At 31.2% G+C, this 23,284-nt stretch overlaps 1 protein-coding gene across 1 annotated transcript; it reads left to right on the forward strand.

Annotated features, from left to right (window-relative positions):
- The first annotated feature begins 1,344 nt into the window (after positions 1-1,344).
- On the forward strand, positions 1,345-21,591 carry LOC143078946 (cysteine desulfurase-like). Its single transcript, XM_076254023.1, has 13 exons — positions 1,345-1,515; positions 8,728-8,819; positions 9,576-9,692; positions 10,101-10,238; positions 11,112-11,210; positions 11,883-11,976; positions 12,800-12,934; positions 13,559-13,716; positions 17,693-17,798; positions 18,715-18,796; positions 19,504-19,587; positions 19,986-20,075; positions 20,588-21,591. Exons 1-13 carry the CDS (start codon positions 1,395-1,397, stop codon positions 20,649-20,651), a joined length of 1,380 nt encoding a protein of 459 aa, XP_076110138.1. The 5' UTR covers positions 1,345-1,394; the 3' UTR covers positions 20,652-21,591.
- Positions 21,592-23,284: the final 1,693 nt, after the last annotated feature.

Consider the following 23,284-nt stretch of genomic DNA (forward strand, 5'->3'; position numbering starts at 1 on the left):
GTTTCATCAGTGGAGCGAGTTGTCACATCTATTTTCAATTGGAGTTTACCCTTGTTCATAAGTGGGGCAAATTAGGAAACAAGAGTGGGACATTTTTTTATAAAGTGGGATGAGCTGGTGAAAAAGTGTTGGGCGATTTTTCACAGGTTACACTAATGTCCTGACTGATATGAAAATGTTGTAATTACTTCTTTTTTTTTATTATTGGAAGAATTTCCTTAAAACTTGGAACCAAGCAAGGTGACCACATTTCTTAGATAAATACATGAAGAAGAAAAATTAAGAGATGGAAAACTTGACCTGACCAATATCGACTTTATATTGCCGCTAATGTCCTGACCGATATGTAACTGCTTATTATTATTATTATTATTTTTTTTTTTTTTTATCTTTAAAAAAGATTGATTTGGAATTTTGAATTTGGAACCAAGCAAGATGACATCTTTTTTAATAAAGACAAGAAAAATATATATATATATGTTTAAGAGTTCGAAACTTTACCTGTCCAATTTTGACTCTTCCTGACTTATGTCCTGACCGATATGAAACTGCTAAAAACTTTTTTTAATATTGAAGGATTGACATGAAACCAAGCAACATAATCAGTACTTTTTGATAAATATTAAAAAAAAAAATATAGCTAGATATTTAGAGACAGATTCGAAATCACCAATACAAGCATGCAATTTATCAAGTTCTTCCAACGAATTTTTGACACTCCAAAAGTAATTAATTCCGCTATTTTCAAAGGCCTTATTTAAACAATTTATTTCCATCTTTTGATTGTACCAAGTGTAATAGTAAGAAGAATATATAATTTAGTAGTGGAACAATGACTTGGAGATTTCTGTTTGAGATTGCAACTATTTTAAACAAAGATTTGTCACGGTATACTATACAAATACTTGATATAAACAAGGGTTGACTTAAAATAAAATCAGATAAAAATATGAATGCATGTTCTTTTAAAATTGCTTGTCAAAAATTGATATGATAATCATATGAACAGGGGGGAAAATATTTACTGTAATACATATTGCAAATGTATAATAAGTGTTTAATAAGTTTGACCTAGATCCTCTAAACATAATGTCTGAGACTGATGCTTTATTACTATAGTTTTAAATTTTTGTACTATTTCTATCTAATACTAATCTGAGAAAAAAAAAACACATGTGTTATAGAAGTCTCAATAATAAATTATCAAACTTTAAATATTATCTTGAACATGAAGCAATTATGTACGTTTTTGAATATCCGTGTTGGTATTTTTATTTTTGGTAATCGGATATTGTTTGAGTGGTTCTAATTGTAATCAATTTAAGTGTTGATTATTGGCTGCATAGTACTATAATTATGTAAAGCAAATTTCGACAGAAGAAAATAAATATAAAATGGCACGACTTTTCAGAAATTTTCGCTTTGTATTACAAGTTGTGAACAGCACAAATCAGTCAACTAAGAGATATTTACAGGCGAATGTGACTGATAATGCTCAGAAAGTTGCAGTTGCAGGTATACAGCCATTTCATGTGTCAAAAAGACATTGATAGATACATACACGTTGTTTCATAATGTTCATCATGTTCATGGAACTATTAAAATTAATATATTAAAAAAACATCAATTTAGACAGACTTAGTAGACTGATAGCAATATAGATCTTGATAAAGAACATGACATGTACATTTACACCAATACAAATATTTGATTTGATTTGTATCCTCTCGTATACACCTAATCGCTATTTATTCCATTCTGGATAAGTTCTAAAATTACACAACTTTTTCATCCAGTTGAAGCTATCTGGGACCCTGTTTAAACAATTCACCATGCATGATACTTTTTAATGAGACCTGTTTAAACTACCGTAAATACTTCAAACAAAATATTTTTTTACTTCAATTTTAATTTCGAAAAAAGCGGATCATACTATATCAAAGTTTCTTGATGATCACTTTCTAAAGTTTTTTCTACCTCAGCTCACTATTGATGACCTCCATTTTTCGGCCGGTGACCCAAACAGGAAGTTGTATAAATGACTGTTTTTCCCGGAATGGACTAAATAGCGATAAGGTGTATTGTGTTTTCGACCGTTTTACGTTTTCAACCTTATTCTACTTTCACGTCCTGTATGCTGCTCATGCCCATGTGACGTCATATTCGGCTGCTATACTTAGTAACAATAGCAAATGATACTATGTGTGGTGAAAATTTTCTTAATAAAGTTATTATAATTAAATATTTACGGTTTTTTATTTGATATTACATTTTTGTACCCTTTCACTAATACGGGTCTGTAGAAATACCGCAAAGGACCTCCTTAGTGCACTAAGAACAAAAATGTGCAATAAGGACCTGATGGAATGATACAACGGTCACAAAGGACATGGCATATAGAAATATACTTTGAAAAACTTCATAATTTCAAATTTTATAATCATATCGTCGCTGGGCTTCTAAAATGTCGTATATGACTTTTTGGGCTAAAAAAAACTTTTTGACACTGGTCAATGGTCTGGGCGGGAGGAAATCTTTGGTATTACAAAATAGCATACAGTTAGACCAATTAAAATGTGTGAAATAAGACATATTACAAAATTGCCAATGTCAGTTGTTTGTAAAGTTTGCTTCCAAAATGTTGTATGAAAACTTGAAAATTGTTTAGAATGGCTTTGGGAAAAAATTAATTGTACATTTCTTTATTTCTGTGAAAATAATTTAAGTTCTTGGATAATCCAGAAATGTCAAAGTTTTTATTTCACTGCTATTTACAAAAATGTTCAAGTTCACTTACAACATTTTGGAAGCATGCATTTTGCCAAAATTTTCAAAGCCTGTATGTGAGTTATTTTTTTTTGAAAAAATTTGTAATTTACAACATTTTAGAAGCCCAGCGACGATATCTTTTGTAATTAGAAAGTTTTTTAATGTTTTATGGACACGCGCCTCAATCAGTTGATTGTCACCTGTCATGCCTGTGTAATTGATAGAAATTCATGTTCGCTCAACCTTAATCCGTTTATAATCCACTTATAAACTGATTAAATATATATGGTACATGTATTTGGTATTTCAAAATGTTCTGTGTTTGTTGTTACTGTCCTGTTTATTTTGTATTTCTGTCTGTTTTATTTTTCACTTCTGTGATGATGGGGTATTTATTGCACAGGTTTTTTGGATTTTAAATTAAAATCAATAGTTTCATTTGATGTCACGATACCATCATCACCAAACAAGTCCGACATAATATGTGAACGTTCTTCTTGGGCAATCTATTTTTCATATGGTCTGTAGGGGTAGATATATAAAAGAATTCAAAGAGAAAATGGAATATGTATTATGTAAACATTGTAATATAAATGCGGTCGAAGATGAAACCCACTTTTTCTTAAAATGTAAAATTAATAAAACTTTACCTAATCAGCTTGAAAAAGATATAAATTATATATGTGAATACTTTAAATTGTCTGAGGCAGATAGATTACAACTAATTCTATCTTCATTTGATATTATGCAGCTTACTGTTCCGTTCATTAAAAAGTCATTTGCACTGAGGGGAGTGGACACAACGCCTGCATAAATATTACTGTTTTACCACTTAATATGTTTCATATGCTTTTTTCCTTTGTGTATATTGTATTGTATTGTTTTTATATGCCTTCAACCCCTAGGGGTATAAATGTGCAATTCATAAATAAAGTTATGTAACATTGTCTTTCATGTGTTTAGTACACAAGAGTCTTTCTGAAGTGTTGAAAACTTTATCAATGGCTTTAGTGATACCACCCTCGTCGTCTGAGCCTATACGTATGTCAATATATTTTACATTGGCGTCGAGACATGCTTTCACATGTGACAGAAATGAGTGGTAAGTATTATACGAGGCGTCCCAGTGAAAAAATACAGGACCAACAAATATAGGATGATCACATGATGATTTTTTTACAACCTTCTTGTTAAATTTGTACACAAAGTTTCTTACATATGTAGTAACCAAAAGTTAACTTGAAAATTAACTTCTACAACATTGTGAATATATTGGTTTGCTCAAACCACTATGCCTATTACATTATAAAAGAAAATGGTCTTCATCTTCAAATGTTTAAATAAAGATGAATTGAAAAAAAAGGCATTGACATCAGTAATAAAAGTATCTGTCATAGTCATGATAGTACACAGTTATGATTATTCTCTTTTTGAAAAATAAAAAAACAGTATGTTATTTCATAAAATAGTATTTACCTCTAGAAGTCTTTCTATAACACTTCTGTAATCGGGTTTTGAAGAACCCCACGGAAGCCACATTTTTTACTCTCAAATAACTTTCAAGGTATAATAATAGTATGTAAACTCTTGTGTTGTAAATTAGGAAATGAAATCTCAGAAGCATTTTTTTTCTCAATTTGTAGCTCAAAATTGACTTCTTTAAAAAAAAAAAACAAAAGAAGTTTATTTAGCATGCGCAATTTCCTTCAAAACAAAATAAAACAAAGGCAAAGTAAACACAAAATTCAAATTTTAATTTTTCTTTCATCAACTTGAAATTATACCACGCTAAACCGTTAGGTTTATTCAACAACTACCAATAACTAATCAATTAGTAACGTCCAAAAGACAATCGTTTATTGGATAAGGTTGATTGGACATGATGATTGGGAATTTGCAATATGCCGTTGGTCATGTGTCGAATGGCACTCGCTGATAAGAAAAGTCATTTTATTTCAAAATTACAATATCTATTGATACCAAACTTTAAAATTATGAGTTATATACTTATATCTTCTTATATCCATGTTCTTTGTGGTCCTTAAACATCATTTTAGTGTCCTTAAGTTAGTGCAAAAACTTTCTTCTTAGTGCACTAAGAAGTCCTTTGCGGTATTTCTACACACCTCACTAATACACCTTATCGCTATTTGTACGCCATTACTGGATATCACACAGGTTCCCGTAAAATTTTGACGTCATAAAACAAAATATCTGACGCCACAATGGAAAAGTGATTGTTGTATGCGTCTAAAGTTCAAGGGGCTGGGTCAGGGGGATTAGTGATAAGGTGTTTACTAGTTTTACCTTCCAAAAGACTCGATCTTAAATAAACAAATTTTCTAAAAATATGACAGAGGTCTTTTTGCGTGTAAAGTTAACTTCAAGGTCATTAAGTCACATGACTGTCATGTGGTTAGTTGTAAAATTTAAAGTTAATTTGAATACTGAAATATGCATGCTCAAATGATGCTCATTACAGCTTTTTACCGAAAAATTAAAATATTAGTTAATTTTTATTTACAGAAAAAAACGGTCTGTCAGTGGAAATTACAGACAATACTCACCAACCTCACTTCACAATGCATTAACTAAATTATTTCACAAAACCATGAATGTATACAAAACCATACAAGGCTTCCAAAGTACTTCATTGTGTAATGTGTACAACTTATCCAAAAAAGATATCAAAATAATATTTTATATCTTATAGTTGTATATGTAACCATTTAATTCATTAAGTCATATGTTTGATTGCCTCTAACACTTTGATATAAACTTTGGTATCAAATTCATAACCAATTCCGGATTTGTACGACATGTCATTTCTGACTTTGGACCTGTTTCTTAGATAGGTCGAAAACACAAGACGCTTGTTTTTGTCAACGAAGGTGCCATCGATCTAATGAACTAAATTAAAAAAATTAATTAAAGATCGAAATATTTTTCAGATACAATTATTTTATGCACAAGTATACTAGTGACTCTCAAAATATCAGGCATGTCTATGTTCAAACATATAAAAACGAAATTAGGAAAAATATGTTAGTAGGTCGAAAATACAATACACGAGGATACATAGCAATTGCAAAAGCAACCCATGTTTTTTTTTATCATTCTGCTAGTTTCCTAATTGGAATCTGAGGCCAGATCAATTTCTTATTTGGATGCCTGTAGAATCCCTTATAAGATCTATAAAGAAAGTTTTCTCAACAAATAAATCCTAAATGTGTGTCTTTGAGTCTGAAGCACACAGTGCAGAAACGTTTACAGTTCACGCTAGAATGAGTGCAGCCGGTTGTAGTCCAACTCAGAGCTTTCCATAATAGCCAGTTGAAGGCATAAATCTGTAGTTTTATGGTGGGGACATGTGCCAATTATTTCTCTGACAAAAAAAAATTAAAAGAAAAAACATCTTTTTAAAAATATGATCCAGACAAGCGACACAAGTCATATTGCCAGAAAGATGTAGCTGTGATTAACAAGGATGTAAAACCTGTGTTGACCTTTAAAAAACTTATAAAGTAGTTCACATAAATTCCAATTAATTATTGGTTGTCTTAAAAGTGTAAAGTTATATCATCCCTAATTAGAAAGCATCTTATTTTTGCAATGATAATAAAAGAGGAGTTTTGATAGTCAAGTCCCTTTGCCCTGATTACATGTTTATCCTATATAGCTAGGTCCTTTCACCCTGAGTTTGTTTGCCTTTAAAGCCTGTTTGCCCTTGGGGTTAGTTCTCCCTATTTTGGTCTTGCCTTGAAGGAGTCAAAAAGCGAGACATAGGTATCCTGGCGACGGCGGCGGCGACGATGGCATCAACAATGTATTAGTTTGTGATTAGGTCTAGTTTATGGTGAACCGCAAGTGTTAGGTCAATCATATAAGGTATGCAGTTGTATAAGCATTGGCACATCTCATTTCCATGGAGATTATTTGGCCCTGCCCCCTCAGTCGTGGTCTATTGACTTCGAAACTTTTGCTTATTTTACACGTATTAGTTTGTGATTTATGGGGAACCACACGTGGTAGGTCAATGATATTTGGTATGCAGTTGTATAACTATAAGCATTGGCATATTTCATTTCCATGGAGATAATTTGGCTCTGCCCCCTTAGTCATGGTCTATTGACTTCGAAAAATTTTCTAAGTTATAATGTATTAGTTTGTGATTAGGTCAGTTCAAGGGGAACCATAAGTGGTAGGCCAATGTTACTTGGTATTCAGTTGTATAAGCATTGGCACATCTCATTTCCATGGAGAATATTTGGCCTCGCCCTTCAGTCACAGTCTAATGACTTTGAAACTTATCTTAGTTTACATGTATTAGTTTGTGATTAGATCAGTTTAAGATGAACTTCTCATGTCAAGTCAATGATATTTGGTATGCAAATTTATTGGCATTTGCAAGTATTGTTTCCATGGAGATTATAAAATCCGATCCCCTCTTCCTGGTTCATTGACTTTGAAACTTTTACATAGTTTACAAGTTAATGTTTGTATATAGGTTTGGGAACGACTTATAATAAGTCAATGGTATTTGGTATACAGTTGTATTAGCATTGGCACATTTCATTTACATGGAGATTGTTTAGCCATGTAACTCAGTCATGGTTCATAATTGACTTTGAATATTTGCATAACTTGTGTAAGATGTTAAAGTATTGCTATATGGATTTCAACATATGTATAATCAAAATTACAAAAAGGCCAGACATATCTCTGTGATAACAGTTTATTATTAAATATTGATATAAAGGGCATTCAAGTTTAATAAACTTATATGTATATATAGTCCAGTCAATCTAGCATAAATTTGACCCAAATCTGAAAGTAATTGCAACAGAATATTTTTTAATTTTAATCTTTAGCATTATACCCCATATATACCATAGAAAGAAGTCCCATAAAATCTTACTTGAGGAAGACTAAAAAAATCACCATTTAAAATTCCTATGGAGATTTGCATTGAAAAGGGAGATAACTCTTGCAAAAAAGGCAGAAATACCAATAAAAATTGATACATAATTATAACTTGACTGCTTCTATTTATCAGAATGTATTGATTCTTGATTTTTTAGCGGTCTTTAGAGTATAACAAACAATTTTAAAGGTGTTTACATATCTTTTATCAAGCTATAATCTAGATTTTGTAATTCATTAGTTGACCATTTTTTTTAATTTTTCAACATGTCAAGGTAAAGAATCTCAAATTTAATAAAAGCAATTAAGCATGTATTCTTCTTTTTGTGGTTTAAAGTTTCTGTAGATAAGTAAGATGCTGAAAAAATATAATATACAGATATAAACAATACCAAATTTTCACATTATTTTTTCAAAATGGTCACCAAGCTTCAAATTTGCAATTTCTTTAATGAAAAATGCACAAAAACATAAAACTACCCACAACACTTCAGTTTTGTACATTTCATGAGCATAAGATTATATTTTTTAGTCAAATACAAATTATAACCCCATCAAAGTATCAAACTTGACATAAATTTCAAGAAAATCAACCAAAAACTGACCAAAAAAGACTCATTTTTGTGGAGTTATCTCCCCTTCCTATGTTAATTTCCATAGGAAATTAAAAATGCTGATTTTGATTTTTCCTCCAGTTAGATTTTATGGTACTTTTTCTGTGTATATTAAGGGCATAATGCTATAGATTAGAACTAAAAAAAATTCTATTGCAATTAGTTTGAAGTTAAATCTTAGTTTGACTGGACTAATAGATATTTATATGCTATACTATTTATTCTGGAAATTTATCATGTTTTTGATAACACATGGAGATATTTAAAAGTTTATGGCTTGTTTTGGAGAATTAATTGTGCAATGACATAATAATTTTCACTGATTGTTGTGATACTTGTCTGTGATGAATAAATGATTTAACGTTGGGTTTTTTTTTGTAATTAGATTTTTTTAACTATATTTTTTAAATATTTTATCTAGTTAAACATCCTGATACTTTTGAGACCAGGAAGGACATGCCACCAGAAGATATGAGACCACTGTATATGGATACTCAGTCAACCACACCATTGGTAATAGCATATATTAAGAATAAATTTCTTTAACAGAATAGGTACATAAATAAATTTATAAAAAGCAAGTCTCAGAGTAAAAGTAATGAAGTAATGTTCACAACCCCATCAACATATTTTCAGTTCCTGTAGAATTATTGATACATCTATAGATTTATGCCATGATGGGGAAATAAAAATTACTCAATCAAATATTTAGATACTTTAATTGGAGGAAAATATTAAACCATACAATTAGGTAACCTGAAAGTTAATTGAATCTTCAAGTTATATTTAAAAATTTCCTGCCAAATTTTAGATATGTATTGTTTTATTGTCTGATGTAGAGGCGTCAAACCAGACATTTTGATTCAATTTGCTGACTTATTTTAAGCTTTTCTTTACATATTTCTGAATATAGTTAAATATATAATCTGTAAAAATACATGAAATATGTGTTTCTTAATAATTCAATCTAGACAAACAAATGGATTTCCTTCTCTGACCAGTGTCCGAGTAAATTCTACGATGGAATTGAGAATTTTGCTTCTGGTTAAAGAGGAGCATTGAGAAATCTACATGTAAGAACTCTGCATTTTGTCTTAATGTCATTTATATTTAGTATTTAGAATATTCTTGATATATTGCTTTTAGTACATTTGTATTTGCATATTTGTGCATCTGGTCAGAATATCAATAGTGAGCTAGAGGATTCTGTGATTTGTTGACCTTACTGTTGTAATTTCTACTTAAAACAAAACACTTGTTAATTTTTAGGATCCACGAGTATTGGATGCAATGTTACCGTACTTTGTTGGTTCTTATGGTAATCCACATTCCAGAACTCATGCCTATGGTTGGGAAAGTGAAGCAGCTGTAGAAAAAGCCAGAAAAGTTTGTATCATCTCTTACAGTTTAATTATTACTTTGTTATTGGATTTGTAATAGAAATTAGAAGTTCTTTATTATTGATAATGCCCAGGGCCCCTAGACATAAGAGGCATTAAGGTTTCTAGAAGTCATTTTAGCTGTTACTAGTACATGCCCTATTATATATAAAAAAAAGAAGATGTGGTATGATTGCAAATGAGACAATTCTCCACAAGAGACCAAAATGACAACAAAATTAACAACTATAGGTCACCATACAGCCTTCAACAATGAGCAAAGCCAATATACCGTATTCAGCTATAAAAGGCCCCAAAATGTTTATCATTTCTCCATTCAAGATAAAAAATATGTTATTATAAAATATCCATCATATTCTGCATAACTAAATCATAACTACAATTTATGTTTCAGCAAATAGCTGATCTTATAGGAGCTGATCCAAGGGAAGTAATTTTCACAAGTGGTGCAACAGAATCCAATAACATAGCTGTTAAAGGAACTGCCAGATTTTATAAGTCAAAGAAAAACCATGTAATAACAACACAAACCGTAAGTCACAATTAATAAATCAAAGCACATTTTTGGAGAATGCAATGCTATAATAGTTCATAGCATATGATTGAGGAATGCAAAGATATTTAAATTTTACTGTAATAATAACTTAAGAGTTCTAAAAGATTGCAATAATCAGCTATTCCTGTGAATATTAAAATTATCTGTTCTTCAATGTGTCCACTTATTACATCTCAGATCCTTTCAAAATATTTGTATTGTTTAATTTTGTTTTTGCCTGATTTTAAGTATGAAATATTTGCAACTGTATGTTAAATTACCAACAGTTAAACATCTTTTTTGATTTAATCATTATACATGTAAGTTGTAAATTGTTTTTGATATCATATTGATCATGCAAGTATTTTTGTGATTCTTTGCTGAAATGAAAATTATGAGAAATGATTTCTTGCATATTCAATTTTTACTTTTGAGATTCAGTAATAGGACCCTTCTTAAATGCCAGGAATTCCAAAACATGGGGAGGTCAACATGGGGTTTTGGGTACGAATGTGCAGCTAGGATTTCAGCAAAAGATGAAAATTACTAACCCATTGACAATTTACCATATTGAAATTGCAACCAATTGATATATTGGACATATAAACAAAATAGACTCATTCAAGCGACAGACCTGTATTGCTTGATATAGGAAGAGAAACCCCCGCCTTGACCCCTTGTGTTCCCAAATTTAACAAGTCAAAAACTCAACTAAGAAATCCTAAATATAGAAATAAAACACATTTAATTTATTCAGTTTAGTGATAATCAAGGCATTTTTCCAGATTTTTGCATCTTAATTCTTAAATAGAATATTCAAATTTCATAAAACAGAAGTAAGATTTATATGAAGCAATGATAATTTTGTAGGAACATAAATGTGTATTGGATTCTTGTCGAGCTTTAGAGGCAGAAGGTTTCAGAGTTACTTATTTACCTGTACAACCAAATGGAATTGTTGACTTAAAGGTAAGTCTAGAGTTACTTATTTACCTGTACAACCAAATGGAATTGTTGACTTAAAGGTAAGTCTAGATTTACTTATTTACCTGTACAACGAAATGGAAGTATTGACTTAAAGGTAAGTCTAGAGTTACTTATTTACCTGTACAACCAAATGGAATTATTGACTTAAAGGTAAGTCTAGAGTTACTTATTTACCTGTACAACCAATTGGAATAATTGACTTAAAGGTAAGTAGTGTAGTGTAGAAACAATTCAAGATTTTAGAATTTGTCGTTTAATTTTTTAAAACTTTTGTATTGTTCTGTTCCTTTCTATTGCACAACAAAAACAATGAACAAAAAAAGTTGAAATGTGTTTGGAGAGTGTCTTGCTCTCTGCATATTTAAAGAACCCTTATAACCACTGTAGGTGGCTAGTGGTAGGGCAAACTGTCTGTCCTTATCTTATATACCCTCTTTTTTGTAATGACAGTCCTCTGTTCCTACTATTCTTGTTGTTTAAATTTTTTCTCACTCCTGATAAGCTTGAACTAATTTCTAAAGTATTACCCAAATAACAATCAATGTAAATAGAACCTAAATTGCTTTTAATGAATTTTTGTTTTCAATTATAAACCTGTGTCTAAACAATTTGTTTTCTGTTATTAACCTGTTTATAATGAATTTTTGTTTTCAGTTATTAGAAGAATCAATGACAGATGAAACAGTATTAGTCTCTATAATGACGGTTAACAATGAAATAGGGGTCAAACAACCAGTCAATGAAATAGGTAATTATTTTATTAAATAGTTTGTATGCTGTAACCCTCAACCAGCAAGAGGGAAGGGGTTGCAATATCTATACAATTACAAGCATTCTCAACCCTATATACTGTTAATGTAGAAATTTTCTTGGAGGAATTCATTTGGTTAATTTTGTGGAAAGAATATATCCACGAAATTAAAAAACCCACAAAAATTTAACTTACATTTACTATCACTTCTATTTACTGGAAACCACGAAATTAAATCCCCATGACATCTTATATAGAGACAAAACCACGAAATTTTTAACCCAATTAAAATTAATGTTACTACATAGTTTCTGTCTATGTTTATTGATGCTACATTAGAAAATGTATTCACCTCTGGTACATTTTATGTACAAAAGACCAAGAAAATGTATTCACCTCTGGTACATTTTATGTACAAAAGACCAAGGTGCCATTAACTCTCTTCAGTTTTAATTCACTAAAGTGAAATTAGTTACTTTGTCACCTTAAGGGCGTTGGGCTACGGAAGTCTTAATAAGTGGTTCTAACTTTCTTTGTAAATAAAAAAGGGGCGTTGGACTACTGAAGTCTTAATAAGTGGTTCTAACTTTCTTTGTAAATAAAAAAGGGGCGTTGGACTACTGAAGTCTTAATAAGTGGTTCTAACTTTCTTTGTAAATAAAAAAGGGGCGTTGGACTACTGAAGTCTTAATAAGTGGTTCTAACTTTCTTTGTAAATAAAAAAACAACTAACCAATAATACACCCAACAAAAACTGTAAAAAAAGGCTGTTTTAATCATTGTTAGAATTTTCATATGCAAAATTTTTCTGATATTTTAGGTAAATTGTGCAGATCCAAGAAAATATTTTTCCATACAGATGCTGCTCAGGCCATAGGGAAAATTCCTATGAATGTTAATGACATGAATATTGACCTTATGTCTATCAGTGGTCACAAAATATATGGCCCAAAAGGTATGTATACATGTTACATTTAAATACCAGTATTGCCCAGGTTTCAGAATTGCAGTCTTGCTATTTGAAATACCTCAATTATAAACCAGAGATATCCTGGTTTCTTTTCAAATATTTACATATAAAATTTTATTAAGCCTCACCATTCTCCTTGTGTCATTTGTATCAGGATTGACAATTCTGTTACCCTAGAATCCGGGTAGACCAACATATGGAAAAAAACTTTTATACATTATAATAGCAGTGATTACCAGCACTAGTCTGATGCCAGGGGAAAGTATTATTTTCCACTGGTTTTTGTGATTGGAAGATGGCTACTGTTATAATGGAATGATTTATCTCTAGCTAGTGAGTTTTGTTTTCTCAAAATAAACATGCTTAATATTTGATAGATGTTATCCTTCATTTGAGATTCCTTATATTTACTGACACATTTTAGTTATTAAAGTGTATTTTTTTAACCTTTTGGCATTAAAATGGGGTCTAATATATCCAAGTACTTATTGTACAGTTGCACATTATTACCCAGTTTCATTATTTTGTAAATGATTCATTGCATATGTGAGATGAGATATATTTTATAATTTTTAATATTGAGCTTGTACTTTCTCCTTTCTGTCCCAGGAGTAGGAGCTTTATATATCAGAAGACGTCCCAGAGTTAGAGTTGAGGCTCTACAGAGTGGTGGAGGACAGGAAAGGGGTATGAGGAGTGGTACTGTCCCCACCCCTCTCTGTGTAGGAATGGGGTCAGCCTGTGCTGTGGCTATGGAAGAGATGGAGGTATATTTATTACAGATACAACCAAATATCAAACCACAAAACTGCAACTAATCGTTTAAGTCTTGTTTGCAGTACAATGAGCACATATATACACAATGTCTATCATAGCTGATATCTTAGGTCCGAGAACACAATTAATTCGTAGTGCATTTCTTTTAGAACATAAATGAAAATAAAAAAAATCCCACCTGCGCTTTCTCAATGAAATTTTTACAGTGTGTTGAACTACTTTTGGGACAAATTATATAAAAAATATAGAAAACTTCATCGCCTCTAACTCAAAATATGGACAATTTTGTGTTTAGGGTGTCTTTAAATCTTTTGACAGCTTCCGAAGTGCTAATTTTTAACCTTTTTCAGCTGGACCAAATCACTACTTTCCTGTAAAATTCTGGACCCAAATTTTTTTACAGTGTAGTTTCACCCCCCTACTTACAATTTGAGGCATTAAACATGGAGAAATAAATTTGGAAGGGGTATAAAAATTATTGGCAAGTAACCCACTGTTAACACTAGGGACTATATTCGTGAACAACGAAAATCAAGGGACGACAATTGTGGTCTCGGACCTAATAGGATAGAAAGAGTTGACAAATCTTAAAAAAACTTGGTATGACCAAAGCTTGATAAATTATAACACTGCTTGCAAAGTTTCATAACAATAGGATATATATTATAGACAATATGCTAAATTCTATACTCATCTTTGCGTGTTTAATTTTGACGTTAAAATTGAATAATTTCAACTATCAACATTTTGGGCTTTGAAAATTAAAATATTGCAAAAAAATACTTTTTAAATGCCCTAATATATCATTTATTATGTACTAAAAGCAATAGAGTACTCATTTGATATATCAGACTTAGCATAATTATTCAAAAGTCAAATTTATATCAGCCTGGGCCTAAAAATTGAGGTTTTTCAATGAAAGGGGCCTTACATGAAGATGTAATATTTTCCAGCAATTTTAAATTTGTGAAGCTTTTAGGTTATAAATAATCCTTACATATGTATTGAATGTACTTTAAATGGAAAGAAAAGTCACAAATAACATATCATATTACTTTGAAAGGGTCTTAAGCCAAGTAAGACTGGAAAGAAATAAGGGTCAATTTAGGCCGTGCCACATATTTACATTAAAAAATGCATATTGAGGCTATAAGAAATAAAAAATTGTGTCTTTTTTATCATTTCTATACTCATGTGACATGATACAACAAATCTGAGCACAAAAAGGCTCTTGCAATTAACTTTTCTTACAGACAGTATGGTATGATACAAAGATTTTTGCCTTTTTAATGAAAAACTTGAATGCAATTTTAGTCTCAACAGGCTTATATCTAAACCACTTGCTATCCTACAGAAGAAAAGAAAGATATTATGTGAGATGGAACAGGTACAATAGACATTGCAAAGTGCTTTTGATACAAATTTAGTGAGGTCTTTATTGTGGACTTCAAATTTTATGTACCAAGAACCCCACTTTTGACTTCATCCAAACAGGGCGTTAAGACAAGGGTCATTTATACAACACATTTTGTACATATTGTCTGAGATAATGTTCTTTTCTGTAGATTCTGAGTTCATAAACAAGCAAAAGAACTAGATAAAGGCATAGAAACACAAGTATTGACACATGAAAACCTGTCAGATAAAAAGTCAGGATGCCATGTATGCATCATTATTGAAAAAGCCTTAAAATGCCTATTTTGACCATAAAATGCCAAAAATGGTCATTTTTGCAGAAATTCTATAAAATAAAAGTGTAAATCCTTTAGTTTCATGCTATTTGACAAATTGAAACCACCAAATCATTTAGGGAAGTTGCCAAAGTACAGATTCTATATTTACAGACTTCACCTCTTAGGTCCGAGAACACAATTAATTCGTAGTGCATTTCTTTTAGAACATAAATGAAAATAAAAAAAATCCCACCTGCGCTTTCTCAATGAAATTTTTACAGTGTGTTGAACTACTTTTGGGACAAATTATATAAAAAATATAGAAAACTTCATCGCCTCTAACTCAAAATATGGACAATTTTGTGTTTAGGGTGTCTTTAAATCTTTTGACAGCTTCCGAAGTGCTAATTTTTAACCTTTTTCAGCTGGACCAAATCACTACTTTCCTGTAAAATTCTGGACCCAAATTTTTTTACAGTGTAGTTTCACCCCCCTACTTACAATTTGAGGCATTAAACATGGAGAAATAAATTTGGAAGGGGTATAAAAATTATTGGCAAGTAACCCACTGTTAACACTAGGGACTATATTCGTGAACAACGAAAATCAAGGGACGACAATTGTGGTCTCGGACCATATGAGGTGTTCTTTTTATGAAAATTATTGAAATATCAATAAGACCAGCTTCAACTTTTATCCAAAATGTAAATATACTGTACTTTTTTAGAATCAATGATCTTTGACCTCTTTTATTCTTAATTCCTAGGATTCAGGTTGTAAGATCTGTTTGACCAAACTTATATTCAAATGACTAAACATACTTTCAAAAATTATATATATGTTTAATTGAAAGAAGAAGAAAATTCTATATAAGTTTATATACTTTAACAGCATTTGAAACATGAAATGAAATGTTTACAATTAGTTTGAGGTTTTTGTCGAGCCTGCAACTTTTGTTGCAGAAAGTTCGACATAGGGATAGTGATCCGGCGGCGGCGGCGGCGGCGGCGGTGTTAGCTAACTTTTTTAAAGCTTTATATTTTAGAAGGTGGAAGACCTGGATGCTTCATACTTTGTATATAGATGCCTCATGTTACGAAGTTTCCGTCAGTCACATGTCAAATGTCCTTGACCTCATTTTCATGGTTCAGTGACCACTTGAAAAAAAAGTTCAGATTTTTTGTAATGTTGAAATCTCTCTTATTATAAGTAATAGGATAATTATATTTGGTATGTGCGTACCTTGCAGGGTCCTCATGCCCGTCAGACAGTTTTCACTTGACCTCGACCTCATTTCATGGATCAGTGAACAAGGTTAAGTTTTGGTGGTCAAGTCCATATCTCAGATACTATAAGCAATAGGGCTAGTATATTCGGTGTATGGAAGGACTGTAAGGTGTACATGTCCAACTGGCAGGTGTCATCTGACCTTGACCTCATTTTCATGGTTCAGTGGTTATAGTTAAGTTTTTGTGTTTTGGTCGGTTTTTCTCATACTTTATGCAATAGATCTACTATATTTGTTGTATGGAATAATTGTAAGGTGTACATGTCTAGCGGGCAGATGTCATCTGACCTTGACCTCATTTACATGGTTGAGTGGTCTAAGTTAAGTTTTTGAGTTTTGGTCTTTTTATCTAATACTATATGCCATAGGTCAACTATATTTGGTGTATGGAAATATTTTATGATCTATATGTCAGTCGCGTAGGTTTTATTTGACCTCGACCTCATTTTCACGGTTCATTGCTCAGTGTTAAGTTTTTGTGTTTTGGTCTATTTTTCTTAAACTATAAGTAATAGGTCAACTATATTTGTTGTATGGAAGCATTGTTAGCTGAACATGTGTGCCTGGCATGGTTCATCTAACCTTGACCTCATTTTCATGGTTCATTGGTCAATGTTTAGTTATCTCGGTTAATGTTAAGTTTATAAGACAGTTGTAATAAAGCTTTATACTTAAGACTATCAACATAATATCAATGATTAGTAAAGAAGGCGAGACATTTCAGCGTGTGCACTCTTGTTTCTGTTCTTTATTTTCCAGTATGACATTTTTCGGCTCTTTATTTTCCAGTATGACCACATTTCTGCTTTTTAGTTTCCAGTATGACCATATTTTTGCTCTTTTTTTCCAGTATGACCATATTTCTGCTCTCTATTTTCCAGTATGACTATATTTCTGCCCTTTATTTTCCAGTATGACCACATTTCTGCCCTTTATTTTCCAGTACGACCATATTTCTGCTCTTTATTTTCCAGTATGACCATATTTCTGCTTTTTATTTTCCAGTATGACCATAAGAGAACAGTAGAATTATCGAACAGATTATTACACAAGGTACAAGATGCTATTCCACAAGTCATAAGGAATGGTGACCCAAATATGACTTATCCAGGTTGGTATAGTGTTTTGCATTGCCTGCAATAAAAATGGCAGAAGGTTAAAATGTGGAATGGGATTCTAATCTGCCAGCATAAAAACTTTATATTTCAGAAAGTTCATACCTTGTATATAGATGATTAAAAATACAAAGTTTCAGTCTATCATATTTCCATTGTCCTTGACCTCTTTTTTATGGTTCAGCAAGTGATTGAAGAAACATTTTCTTATATGAAATTTTCACTTATTGCTATTTATACCTGTATGGATTGTCTGTATTTTATACGAAATATGCATTATGGTTATCAGACAAAATTCTATGGTTTACTGCTGATACAGATAATATCACCAAGAAGTTTTTGTCATTTCTCTATGCTCATCATTGACACTACTAACACATACCCTCAAATACTGATAGATAGTACATAAACTGCTGATGGTGTATGAATAGGGTAGACAACTGAGTAGAGTTAGGCTTTTACATGTACAAACAATAATCCAGATTTATAGCTTGCTGTTCGGTGTTAGCTAAGGCTTCATGTTTAAGACCACACTTTGACCTATAATGGTTTACTTTTACAATTGTGACTTGGTCAGAGAGTGTTCTCATTGGCACTATTATCATGTCTTCTTATATCTATTATACATAATTAAATGGTTCACATGAAATATTTAAGATAAAGGGAACTTAATCTGAAAATTCTCATCTACAGCTATTGAAATAAACAAGAGGTAATGGGGAATCTGCTATTTTTGTATTCAAAAATCATATCTCATTTGATTGAATGAAGAAAATGTTTTCGTGGCAATGATCTTTTTAAAGTCATAAAGCTGTTTTTGTCATTTGCATACAAATGTTTTTCCCTTAAAAGATGTTTTAATCATCTACATTTAAATTGTATTTTATTTTAATATGAGGATTATAATTTCAGGCTGCCTAAATCTGTCCTTTGCTTATGTGGAAGGAGAAAGTTTGTTAATGGCACTAAAAGATATTGCTCTATCTTCTGGAAGGTAAAATATTCTTAACATATCATGATCAAATTGAAATATAGTTTATAGAGGTCCATGGTGAATAGGATAACAAACCAGTCAGCCATGATTGTTGTACTTTTCACAATCACCTGAGACTGTAAAATTATTGATATAAAATTATAAACATAGTGAAAAATCTTAACTTTTGATGTAAGGATAATTTTTTAAGCTCTTATTAAAAAAAAACATTGTTCATAAGCATATTGGTTAAAATTTGAAAGCCAGGGATGTATAAGTACTTGAACACCTATATTGAGAAACATACAATGAATCAAATAATTAATAGCCTATGATTTAAACATATCGATAACCAGACTTGTTGAAAAAAACTTTAAAACAAATAAGAAAAATAAGAAGATTGCACATATTGTGTCGGAATGTATGATATCTTTTGGTAAACATTGTTTTACTAAAATTTCTATTGTGTTAATTGTGTACCTATGACACAGAGAGATGCCATGCAAAATATATACTAATCTTATTGAAGTGAATTTCTATTGTTAAAATGCCTCTGCATCATATAATATATGAATAACTCTTGAGTGTCAGTTTCTGTATCCCATCTGATAGATATATGTAAATCCTAAATTTTCTATACAAGTATTAACTATTTAATATGTAACATGTCTACTGCATTCAATTATATGTAAATCAGTATCACTATGTTTACCTGTTGTATCTTGCAGTGCCTGTACTTCAGCATCATTAGAACCTTCCTATGTGTTGCGTGCTGTAGGAGCTGATGATGACCTGGCTCACTCCTCAATCAGGTAATGAACATTTTATTTAAGAAATTATTACTCTTTATGAAAAATTAATCAAAATGGTCAACAGTACTAATTGAAGATGCTTTATAGAGTATCTCTAAATCATCATTCCTGTAAAGTCAGAAAAGGCCTCTACATGTAGTTTCAGAGAAGAATGTTTAGAATTGACCAATTTAATAATGGAGATTGCCTTTAGCTGCCATCTATTTTGCCTGATGTGGATAAATTAGATTTCTATATGAAAGGTCTTCAGTTCAATATTTCCGACAAGTTTGATTCTGGTCATCTTTGTGATAGTAATGAATTGTAAAGGTTTGGATGATTTAAGCAGAATACTTTCTTTTATTAAATTTATTTTAATAGCTAGGGACATATTTTATTATGAAATTTTTTGTGTTAAGATTTGGAATTGGAAGATTTACAACAGAAGAAGAGATAGATTATACAGCTGATCTTACAATCAAACATGTAACAAGACTCAGAGAAATGAGGTAGGATTTAACGTAGAAAATTCTATTATAATACTACTGTAGGTTCAAATGTTTTTATAACATAACTTTTTTATACTGGATACACATCATAATTATAAATAGCATAGCAGAGAGGCATTAAGTTTTACCCTTGTTTATTTGTTCATCCCTCCATACCTAATTCTCAAGTTGTTTTCTGTTCTCTCACTTTAGTTGCCTCAACCAAGTGTTATGAAACTTACACACAATGCTTATCTCCACAAAACACAGATCAAGCTTTAATTTGGGTGGCGTTACTTTAACCATTCTAGAGGGTTGCTATACAAATTGAAAAAAATTGCTGAATTTTTCGTTTCCTGCTTTTTTCTGAGGTTTGCATACAATTCAATGTTGAATTTATACTTTGTTGAACATTTAAATTTTTTTGTTTATCTATACCAATGAAATTTTTGAAAATTGATAGCCAAAGAATAATAATTTTCCCAGTTTATGTTGAATATTTACAGTTATTGATTGTTTCCTTTTTATTTCAGTCCTTTATGGGAAATGGTACAGGAAGGTATTGACATCAAACAAATCAAGTGGTCACAACACTGAAGAGAAATCACATGACAGACATGTGAATATACCATGTGACTTTCATTATCATGGCAACACTCTTCAAATGGATCAAGACAAAATTCCACAATGTTTATACAGAGATATATACCTACCATGTAAATAATAGTTAACAACTGTAAATGGACAGATCTTATTGTGCTGGATTCATAAAGTTTACTTTGCTGTTATTGCATTTTTGTTATATTATATAAAGGATGAATACTAATAAGTGTATCAATGTTGTAAGTTCATACATTGGTTCCGATTTTATAATCAATATCATTTTGATTTCAGAAATTAGTCATTTCGCTTATCTGTATCTATATTTCTGACAACTTCTGAAATCTTTTGTCATTGAACACAAAAATTAGGTTAAACTTTACAAAGTTATATTTTCTCACTTGTTTTCATTACTTTTTAGACAAATGGTAGGGTCTAATAAGGGCATTATTATCAATAAAACAATGTTATGTTCTAGTTTTATCATTTCTCTTAAATCTTTCTGTATGAGAATATATATGTAATTTTTATTGCAGCACCCAGGGAGTGGAGGGAACTCTTAGTTGACTTTAATTATGTGTAAAATTTTATTTGATTGTACTTGATTTTCTCCTACCTCACACAAACATAAACTCAACATTTTATTAAAGATCAGCGCAGAACCTTTCAATCCCCCTACGGTCATGCAGAACCAAAATTTATTATTTCAGAGATTCTGGAATAGTCAGTTTAATATATATCTGCATTAAACTTAACTGTAAATATTTTTAACATATAGTTCATGGAAGTTTAATAATTAGGTAAAAGTATATTTACCGCATGATGATATTCTTGCTTAAAATAAGAGTAAATATGTTGTGATTGTATTTAAAAACTTTTTATTATCATCTGTCATGGTATTGTTGTTTCCTTGTGTTATTAAAAATATGTGATAATATCTTGTGTGTTATCTTGTATATCAATTAGCCTTTATATTAATTGCTTTACATACTCTTGTAAAAAAAAATGTAAGCTTATACTATTATGTTAGTGGAAAGCAATTTTTGCCATTGCCTAGTAATACACAGTGAATCTTTCTCAAAGAATGATGAACTGCAGATAAAGGAAATAATTGTGCTTATTTTTTGCAATCAAGTCTTCTTTCAATTGTGTAACCAAATTAAGATTAATGAATGAACTTAAAAATTGAGGAGTAATTCATGTTAATGTATGCATTTGTTTGGCTTGATTTGTAAACATTTTGTCATAGTTTGAAACTTTTTAGCACTATTAACAAGTGTGCAAATTGTCAGTTATCTGCAGAGAACATTCATTACAATGATCATATTAGCAGTTAAGAGTCTATGTTAGCAAGAAACTGATGCAAGTGTGCAAAAAGGCTGTGTATAGATATAAGAAGATGTGGTATATGTGCCAATTGGAAAACTCTCCTTCAGATCTAGACAGTATGACATGGTATTGGGGAAAATATGGTAGTGTCAAACTAGTTTTATGTGCATATAAACATCCCCCTTTGTCTATTTAGAACATATGATGTAAAAGTAAAATACAATTGGAAAACCTGCTTATTATACCTAACAACAGGTTTATAATAAAAGGCAGCACATAATTCTGAAAACGATCAGAATGTGCTCCTGACTACAGGAAGGTAGATAAGAATGTAACCACAGCTGTTAAAAAAAACCAAAATATCATATACAGCACCATTTAAATAATAACATGTTTCATGAAGTATCATGATAATTTGTAAAAACAATTACATTTGGCCTTGAATGTTTGTCCCTAATATTTTATTAACTCTGCATTTGCATTCAGATATCGCAGATCAAATTTATTCTTTTATAGTGTATTAATGTACGTTTTTTGATTGAGTTAAGCCTGCCAATTGATATTTTATTGTGTGTTTTTCTATGTTGTGATGTTATGCTATTGTTTCAGAAAAAGGGAGAAGGTTTGGATCCATTAAAACGTTTAATCCCGCTGCAAATGTTTGCACCTGTCCTAAGTCAGGAACCTGATGTACAGTAGTTGTCGTTTGTTTATGTAATTTATACGTGTTTCTCGTTTTTTTTTTTGTTTTTTTTTTAATTTTATATAGATTAGACCGTTGGTTTTCCCTTTTGAATGGTTTTACACTAGTAATTTTGGGGCCCTTTATAGCTAGTTGTACGGTGTGAGCCAAGGCTCCGTGTTGAAGGCCGTACATTGACCTATAATGGTTTACTTTTTAGCTCACCTGGCCCAAAGGGCCAAGTGAGCTTTTCTCATCACTTGGCGTCCGGCGTCCGGCGTCGTCCGTCGTCGTTAACTTTTACAAAAATCTTCTCCTCTGAAACTACTGGGCCAAATTAAACCAAACTTGGCCACAATCATCATTGGGGTATCTAGTTTAAAAAATGTGTGGCGTGACCCGGCCAACTAACCAAGATGGCCGCCATGGCTAAAAATAGAACATAGGGGTAAAATGCAGTTTTTGGCTTATAACTCAAAACCAAAGCATTTAGAGCAAATCTGACATGGGGTAAAATTGTTTATCAGGTCAAGATCTATCTGCCCTGCAATTTTCAGATGAATCGGACAACCCGTTGTTGGGTTGCTGCCCCTGAATTGGTAATTTTAAGGAAATTTTG

Source organism: Mytilus galloprovincialis, chromosome 6 (genome assembly GCF_965363235.1).
Source record: "Mytilus galloprovincialis chromosome 6, xbMytGall1.hap1.1, whole genome shotgun sequence".
NCBI lineage: Eukaryota > Metazoa > Mollusca > Bivalvia > Mytilida > Mytilidae > Mytilus > Mytilus galloprovincialis.